The following is a 9167-nucleotide window of genomic DNA, read 5'->3' on the forward strand; positions in this document are numbered from 1 at the left end:
TATGCCGGGAAGCAATTCCGCTTCGACAACAACGGCTGGCTTCAAACCGAGCAGTGCGTTGTCTACCCGTTCGAGCGAACCCGTCGTTAACGCCAGGTCGTTCGAGTCTATGATGGTCCGAACAGGTCCCGAATCAACGTTCAATCAAAAAGCCGGTAACTGTTGCGGGTTAGCCTGAATAGTAGAGACTACCGTTTACGAGTTACCCAACCAAGCGACATAATTTGCTGTGCACAGATGTTGAGGCGTACGGATATAGCTGTCATGTTAACAAGGCCGGTCCAAATAAGGCCCACAGTAGCAATTGGTAGGCCACGGCAAAGCCCGCTCTCAAAAAGGGCCCCCCCCGCCCGACTCGTTCCCGTTCTTACCCTAAACGCCTCCTCTTCCTCTTCCTCCTGCTCCGCATTCCTCGCCCGCCCGCTCAGCCGAATCCTCCACTGGCCGTCTCTGCCATTTCCTTCCTTCTTCCCTGTGGCCCCACTATCGCGGCTGAGTTTCGCGCAGCTGTTCTTTCCGTCACACACCTTGGTCTGCTGTCACCACCGACCCTCAAGTCGACGCTGTTCTTGGATTCTTCTGGGCTTTCTACATTTCACTCCATACACGTAGGTTCCTTTTGATCCCTGTGTTGTTAGTATCTGTGAAGTCATACCACAACCACACTATAGTAATTTACTTATAATGACCAATTTGTCATGTTATTTAGTTCATATGCGATTTCTTGTTGACTACATCATTCTAGTTGTTACTTTGTGAACTTATTGTACTTTAGGCTGAGGTAAATTTGATATTTTTTCCTAAAAAAGATAAAAAGAATTAGAAGTTGGTATATGTTTTTTTTTGCAATGCAGTTTTCTAATTTTTTCTCCATGTTAATCAAGAGATGACAATTATGTGTTTCCACAATGTCAAAGCGAGCTCCTGAAAGCCCTTCAAGTCCTACTCTAATATTTAGCTGAATTCAACAACGCTTGAGTAAATATGTTACAATGTTTTGTGGTGCTAATTTTAATCATGTAGTTCTTGTTTCCTTTAAACAGAGCTACTATGACAAGCAAAGGTGCAAATGGATTTTCCTGGCTCTTAATTGAGCATAAAATCTGAAATATACATGTGCGAAAGTTATTGTGCAGAGTTCTTGCATCAGCATTATGAGAACCTCTGCTGCAGCTTGCTTGTAAGTTCTCTCCCTGGAAAGCTATTGTAGTTGTGAACTTTCAGCAAAATTTATTGTTGTAGATGTTTATGGTAATAATATTTGACAGTTAACAAGTATGACAAAGCTTGTAGTTCACTTACCAGAATTGTTAGATTTGGACTGCAACATGTTGTTGCCTGGTTCTTCGTATGTTAATTTTATATTATTTTGTGTTGTATCAGAATACAATTTCAGTTGGAAAGCATGCATCATATAATCTTCAACCTTTTTTCATTCTTGCCTTCAGGTTCAGTGGTTCTGTGACTATTAAGGATTGTTGGGGTTTTATGCTTCCTGGCAGTCATGTTGCTGCAGAGGCTAGGTATGCTTCTGCAGCAATGCTCTCAAAAGAAAGCCTTCAGACATGGCATTGCTCTCCATGCTTCAGTCATCAAGACAGGCATGGATTCTGACCTCATACTCTCAAACCATCTGATCAACCTGTATGCCAAATGCAAAGATTTTGAATCTTCACATCAGATATTTGATCACATGTCAAATAGAAACATCGTATCGTGGTCAGCTATGATTTCTGGCTACGATCAGGCCGGAAAGCCTTCCATGGCACTGGATCTGTTTGCTAAAATGCCATTACAGCCTAATGAATACATCTATGGCAGTGTCATAAGTGCATGTGCGACCCTTTTTGCCCTGACACAAGGTAGACAGATTCATGGCCATTCACTTAAAAATGGGTATGATCAGATTTCTTATGTCTCGAACTCTTTGATGTCAATGTACATTAAATGTGATTGCTTTGATGATGCCTTATGCATCTTTAGCAGCATCTCAGAACCAAATTCTGTCTCTTATAATGCTATGATCACAGGATTTGCTGAGAATTTAAAGCTCAGTAAAGGTTTGGAGCTATTCAGACACATGAACAAGCAAGGTTTAGATCCAGATGAGTTTTCTTACATGGCTTTAATAGGAATATGCTCTAGCGTGGAGGATTTGCATGTAGGAATTGGATTGCATTGCCAAACAGTCAAGCTTGGCCTTGACACTACAGTTTTTGTTGGGAATGTTATATTGATGATGTACTCAACATGTGGTTTATTTGAAGAGGTTGAGAAGGCTTTTATGTTGATCAAAGAGAAGGATGTCATAACATGCAACACTTTCATAGTTGCATGTTCCAATTGTGGGGAACATACTAAAGGTTTGATGGTCTACAAAGACATGACAGCAACAAAAAATAATTTCTCTTTGAGTCCTGATGAGTTCACCACAGCTAGTGCTTTGGCTGTTTCTGCAGAACTTGCTTCATTTCACCATGGTGGTCAAATTCATGCTCATCTAATAAGAACTAGGATGGTCTTAGACATTGCAGTCTATAATGCTATCATTAACATGTATGCTAAGTGTGGTTGTAGCAAATATGCTAGTCATGTGTTTAATCTCATGCCAAACAGGAATCTGATCTCCTATAACACAATGATTGCTGCGCATGGCAATCATGGCCGTGCAACAGCTGCTTTGGAAATTTTCAAGCGAATGAGATATGAAGGTTTTGTTGCTGATTCTGTCACATTTGTTGGTCTCTTAACAGCTTGCAGCCATGCGGGCTTAGTCGATGAAGGTTTAGCATTATTTAATTCGATGCAAGAAACTTATGGAATATGTCCCATGATCGAGCACTTATCTTGTTTGATTGATATGTTGGGTCGATCTGGGAGATTAGAGGAGGCTGAATGCTACGTTAAAACATCTGCTTTTCAAAATGACTCCGTGATATGGGGCAACTTGCTTTCATCATGCCGTCTTCATAAAAATGTTGTTGTTGGTGAACGGGCTGCTATTAAACTTTTGGAGCTTCAACCTGGCACCAGTTCACCTTATGTGCTCTTATCAAATTTATATGCATCAGATGGAAGATGGGATGATGTTGCGGCAGCAAGGAAAATGTTGAAATGTACTGGGGTGAAGAAGGAGCCTGGTCATAGCTTCATAGAAGTAAAAGGAATCGCTGAAAAGTTCACAGTTGGAGATTTTTCACATGCACAAATTGAAGAAATCATTGGGACATTGGAGAGCTTAAATTGGATGACAAAAAAACTGTATATGTCAGCTCTGTTTGACTAGTCTATTTCTATAATGGCCAGATGTATCAGGTGCTACGTTAAGTTTATAAACCTTTCTTGTGCTTGAACCTCTCGATTCTTCTAATGAAAGTAAAGGCATGCTGTTTGGTAATTTATCAGGGGTTTGAGCTTACGAGTTGGATCTATTCTTGTGTTATTGAAGGGAATTGGAGCAATATGTTAGTTGATAACATGTATATGCTCTCGTGCAGAGTGCGGTGGTCTTTCTTGGTGTATCAATGTTATTACTAGACTACCATGATCATGCTCGTGTTCGCCGTCAGCATAGGACATGAAACATTGTCGATGTTTCTGGAGATGCAGAACCTGGGGTTTTCACTGGAGTTCACTGTTAGCAGCGTCCTCAAGGCTTGATGAGAACCGAAGGAATTGGGGCTTGGGAAGCGACTGCATGGTGTTATTGTGAAGAGGAAGTTCAAAGAAGAAGACCATATCAATTCTCTGGTTAATATGTTTGAGAGGTCTGGTAAACCTATGAATGCTAGAACAGTCTTTGATCTGATTTCAGAGAGAAACATGATCACATGGACTTTTGTGATATCAGATTACTCGTGATGTGTTCTTGGAGGTGTGGCCATTCTGTTTCCATGGAGCTGAAGTGACAAGGGAATTGATGCTTTTATGGATTCATTGAGCCACTTATGGTTGCTCTCTGCTAAAAGTAAATCTTTGCATAGGTATTCTCTGCGGGAAAGCTTAGAGCATATATGTGGCCTATTGTCGACATCAAGAACCTCCACTATGGGGGCTTGTTCTAGACAAAAGTGCAAACAACTTGAAGCATGGGCTATTGAGGAGCATCTTGTTCTCGTGGAATCAATGTGGCCTTGCTATTGCAGAACTACAACCTTTTGAAGACAGCACATCTCAGTTAGCTGAGTTTGCAAGCAACAGAGCCCCACACAGCCTTGTTTGTGTTCCTATGGAGAAGCATGGTGTTCCTGGATTGCTGATGATTCTTCCTAATAATTCTTGCAACAGAGCTAAACCTGAGATGTTCTTCTGGATCAGGAATTGACTGTTTGTTGTCTCTCCTATGTTGTGCCCTAAATCCGAAATCAACAATAATTTGATTGATGAATGGGATTATGCCAGGGCTGGAATCTAATGCTTGTTCTTAATGGCATATCTTGTCTTAATCGTAGAGCTCGATCTCTTTTTCCACTTGGTGTATCCAGATCAGATCTGGCTGAGAAGACCACCTATCTAAACCAGTGTCATCAGGTGCATCAGCATGGTAAACAGTATACCTCTGTGTGAGGCTTTAACAGGATGCAATGGTTTGTACTGATGAAAAGGTGAAAATTTCAAACATTATTGTTCCTGTTGCTGTAATATTCTAATTCTTATCTAGAAAAAATAAGTTGCATTGCTAACATTTTAGGTAACAATTTAATTGGGATTTAAAATTTTCTTCTAGGAAATGAAGTTGACTTCATCGTAACATCTTCATTCTAAATCTACACCAACGGGAGCTGCCAGTGCCAGCTTCCGGAACACACCATATGCCATGGTTGACAAGGAGCAGGTCATTCAAAACCGGAGAGGACGACTCGGAGAATCCAATTCCCATGCTGTGGTGGCTGTCAGCCACGCATGGTGCTTTCATTAGTGGCCTAATTAAGCATCCCAAAGATACTAATCCTTTTTCTCTCTGTCCCTCCTATTTCTGCCGTAAGATAATCCAATCACTCCTCTCGGCTTCTCGCTGCTTGACGATGAGTAGGGCAGCGTCGAGCTGGTTCTAGAACCGTGGAACACCGGGTCCGCTTTGCTCACTTGCTCGGAGTTCCTTCTCCAGGTACTTCTGTGCTTCGTTTTCAGTTCTTATATCGCTAGATTCCCCATATGCCACCAAAAAATCCAGTCTTTTGTTCGGATTGAGGGTTCTCGGTTCAGGATCGACTGGTTTTTGGCTTTATCGCCGGCTAAATTTAACTTTTTCTGAATTCATAATTCTGGTAAAAATCGCTTCTTTTTTTCTCTCTGGTTCGACCTTTTCTCCTTTTTTTTTTTTTTGTGAGAAGAGGCACAAAAACTAGTGGTAAATATGTGTCTTTATACTTTCCATTTTTATTCTGTATCGAATTATTAGACGTTTCTACTGGATTTGAATTTCTTTTATTTAGTTAGTTTTTCCTCTCTTTATGTTTTTGAGAAATCGAAAAACTGTGGCTTTCTTTTTTCTAAAAAGGGGCTAACATTCACAATTCTCTATTTTCCTCTCTCTCCGTCTCTTCTGTCTTTGTTCTTTGTTCCATTTTGCCCGTGAAGATGTAGTTGATGGATTTGTCCCTTTTATCGGATCTGACGGCCACTGTTTCATCTCCCACCTCCTCGCCCCTCCCAGGCCGATCCAGGCGGCGAATCATGGCCGTCCATGAAGCCCAGACGACAGTGCCGCCGCCCCCGCTCCTCCCCCTCCTCCCGCTAACGTGCCCCAGCCAGGCCCTGTTGCGGGGAATGCCCGCCGTCGCTCACCTTCAGGTCCCGGTAATGGTTTCGTTCCTCCATTAGAGTCATCCCCCTCAATTACCTCTCGTTTATCCTGTCAATTCATCTTCCACACACACAAAATCCCATCTTTGCTGCCCCGTTGCGGAACCGTGAGCGGTTTGCAGCGCCGTCAACTTCGTCCGGCACAATCGTCGGCTTTTACTATATTCCTCGTTCCTTCCAAAATTCCACGCCTTCAGCCGATTTGTGCTTCTGGCACGTGCCGATTTGTCCCCGGCGTGGCTGTGGAGTAGCCTTCGGAAAGAGAAGAAGACACTCAAAGATGGCCGGCCATCGATGTAGGGCCTGGCATGCCTTTTGTGCGCTGGGGCCCGCACAACTGTCATGCAGTTGTTGGGTAGAGACCAAACACAAACCGCATCGCTTTGTACCCACACAACTTCGTATCTTTCTAGTTCTTCCCCACCGAGAAAGACTTGACATGTAGGAAGCACAACGTTCTCCCATACATCAATAGCTTAGCATGGGTGATTTCTATGGCTTGCTTTGAGCATGTAAGTAACTATACTGCGGTGACAAGTTCTTTTCCTATCTTACTATCTTCATCTATCTCATAGAAATCATAGTATTGTTATCCATGCTCTACCTACTGGCAAAATATACCTTTGTACGTTGCTTGTCATTACTTATAATTTTTCTCTACCTTACTGTTCTGATACAGAAGTTGCATTTAAAATAGATTCAAACTGTAGGGTGAAAATTAAATCAAATTATCAGAATTTAGGGTATTGATCACCTTTCCATTAGAACGGGATAATTTAGGGATTGAAACATTCCTTAACCAGTATCAGGTTCCACAGTCAGTGCAGAGTGTAGGTCCTCAAATGTGATGTAAAGCTTTTTTCTTTTGATGATAGTATTGGGGAATTTGAGATTGCTTAAAAATGTTTGATGGCCATATTAAGTGAATTTTTTGATGTGTCAACGTTGACAGTGTTCAGTCTGAAATTAGTTAGACTTAGGGTAACCTGGATCATTCTTATTAGCTGATATTGGAAGTGTTTTCAATTATGCTGCTTGGATAGAACCATGCACTCATAATTCCATTTGCTTAATAGATTGTAACACTCAGTTGAATGACTTCTTATTCTCACGCTGATTCTTTCTTCTTCAGGACCTAATCCATAACATGCCTGACATCCAACCAGAGAAGAGGGTGCCTGTTGATGCTGACGAAGAAGATGGTGATCCAGACGGAAATGGAGATGAAGATGGGGGGTCTGGTGTAGGTGAAGAGGGGTCCTCGGACAAAGATAGCGAGGGGCATGGGAACCCCGATGATGCCAACAGCAAGGAAGTTCCAGGAGGTGAACGGAATGGGCAAAACGATGACGAGGAGGAAGAGCCCGAAGATCAAGGGGACGACAATGACGATGACAAAGAGGAAGATGATGAAAATGGTGAAAATGAGGATGAGATAGAAGACGAGGAAGAGGATCAGGAGAATGATGAAGAAGAAGACGATGAGGAAGAGACACTTCGACCCCCCAAAAAGAGGAAGAAGTGATTTTTTGTTCATAGATTTTCTTCTTGCTGGAGCCCCTTATCTTATTACTTTGAGTTGTCATATTTAGGGGCACAAGTACTTGCTTAGGATAGTGGTTATGCATCAGAAGAATAAACTTTTATCTCTGAGATGTGGCATTGAGCTAATCTGTTCCCAAGTATAAAACCTCTCTGAGTAAACTTGTGCTTCTTGTGCTTCCTGTGGACAATGTTAGATCAAGCATTTTGATGAGCTAAATGATTATGGCTGCCCGGCAAAAGAGAAACAGCTGAATGAGACTGCCGAACTCTTATCAGCGTCTTGATGACTTTTAGGAAGCACCATGAGTCTGTTTCCTCATACACTGTTTCTGTTACACTTCTATTTGTTTCCAAGAGCTCATCATACTATTCTCCTCCAAAGACATTCCTGTCTTCAGGAATATATGTTTTGTCAACAGGTTGTGAACGTGAACTCTTCGACTATGAAAACAGCATCAAGACAGAGTTGTTATAACAATGGTGAAGTACACATACTCGTCCATTCTATGAACGCTACATTCATCAGAATCACAGCTGGAATGCAGCCCGATTAAATTGAGAAGAAGAAGAAGAAAGGTAGAAGAAGATGCGCAGTTCGATCAGGCGAGGGTGATGGAGGAGAAGTCGAGCTGCGAGGCGATCTCGTCGAGCTGCTTCTTGACGCTCATGTCGATGAACTTGGACCCCGACGATCCGTACCGGATGGTGAACCCGGCGATGAGCGAGGGGTCGAGCACCGCCTTGATCCTCACCTTCTTCGCCCCGGTGAGCCTCTTCACCGTCTGCGCGATCTGGGCGACGTCATCCTCCCCCATGTCCACCACCGACGTCACCACCGCGAGCTCCGTCCCCGTGATGTGGTTGTAGCATGCGTCGAACTCCTTCACGATCTCGGCGATGATGTCGATCCGGCTCATGTCCACGAGGATGTTGAGGAAGTTGACGGTGTGCGGCTGCAGCTCGGAGGAGCCGGAGATCTCCACCAAGATCTCCCGCTTCTTCTCCGGCGCCACCGTGGGGTTGGCGAAGAAGGACTGCACCGCCGGGTCCGCGAAGAGGCGGTCCACCTTCTCCATGTCGGCCACCGTCGCCTCCAGGGTGCCGTTCGACTTCGCCACTTCCGCGAGGGCGTTTGCGTAGCTCGACGCGGCCGTGTCCATCATGGCGGCGCCGGCTGCCCCGCGGTGGGTGCGGCTCCGGGAGAGCTTGAGGGAGGGAAGGCGGAGGCGGCGGGCGGAGGGAAGGCGGAGGAGAGAGGAGGATACGGGGACCGAGGCGGCTGGGGAGGACGCGGCGGATGCGCGGAGACCGGCGGTGGACGAGCGGAGGGCGGCCATCACGGCTCTCTTCCTCTTGGGAGTGTGAAGAGGGAGGGAGAAGGCGGCGTGGGAAGACTCATTTTCTGGTCGAGACTTCCCGACGGTCTAGATTTATGATCGAGAACGATCGGACGGCCGTAATGTATGTATGATCTTATCTCCTAGTTGCATCAGAGGAACAGCGGCCTCAGAGACCCAGCGCAAATGACTGGTGGACACGTGGCTAATCCACGGATGAGGTTATCTGCAAGCGGGCAATTCCCGCCTCAATGAGAACTCTGCCGATCGACGGCTTTGATCGCCTGGGTATTTTTCTGGATATTTCATTATGAGTGCAAAATACAAGGCTAATAATAATACATATGGATTTGAGTTCATATTATTTTTCTTTTTTGACATGAAAATTAGGAGTATTTATTACATTGACAACTATTTTGATATCATGATGGATCAAAATTTTCGAATACCGTATAAAACTCCTATAATAGGCTTTCAGAA

At 44.0% G+C, this 9167-nt stretch overlaps 2 protein-coding genes across 7 annotated transcripts; one reads left to right on the top strand and one right to left on the bottom strand.

Annotated features, from left to right (window-relative positions):
- Positions 1-381: 381 nt before the first annotated feature.
- On the top strand, positions 382-7529 carry LOC135622993 (uncharacterized). Of its 6 annotated transcripts, none has more exons than XR_010491225.1 (6): positions 382-608; positions 1044-1180; positions 1449-4604; positions 4727-5107; positions 5581-5799; positions 6938-7529. XR_010491225.1 is itself a non-coding variant. In XM_065125427.1 (4 exons), the coding sequence occupies exons 3-4, from the start codon at positions 5590-5592 to the stop codon at positions 7328-7330; spliced, it is 603 nt and encodes a 200-aa protein (XP_064981499.1). In that variant the 5' UTR covers positions 3300-4604; positions 4727-5107; positions 5581-5589; the 3' UTR covers positions 7331-7529. The 6 variants fall into 6 exon arrangements, 2 of the variants coding, with proteins under 2 accessions (XP_064981499.1, XP_064981500.1); XR_010491224.1 differs by having other exon boundaries at positions 5657-5799; XR_010491226.1 differs by lacking the exon at positions 5581-5799.
- A 263-nt stretch (positions 7530-7792) lies between these two features.
- LOC135622994 (ATP synthase delta chain, chloroplastic-like) lies at positions 7793-8756 on the bottom strand. The gene has a single exon (XM_065125430.1). The coding sequence runs from the start codon at positions 8685-8687 to the stop codon at positions 7950-7952; it is 738 nt and encodes a 245-aa protein (XP_064981502.1). The 5' UTR covers positions 8688-8756; the 3' UTR covers positions 7793-7949.
- Positions 8757-9167: the final 411 nt, after the last annotated feature.

This window comes from Musa acuminata, chromosome BXJ2-9, assembly GCF_036884655.1.
Source record: "Musa acuminata AAA Group cultivar baxijiao chromosome BXJ2-9, Cavendish_Baxijiao_AAA, whole genome shotgun sequence".
NCBI lineage: Eukaryota > Viridiplantae > Streptophyta > Magnoliopsida > Zingiberales > Musaceae > Musa > Musa acuminata.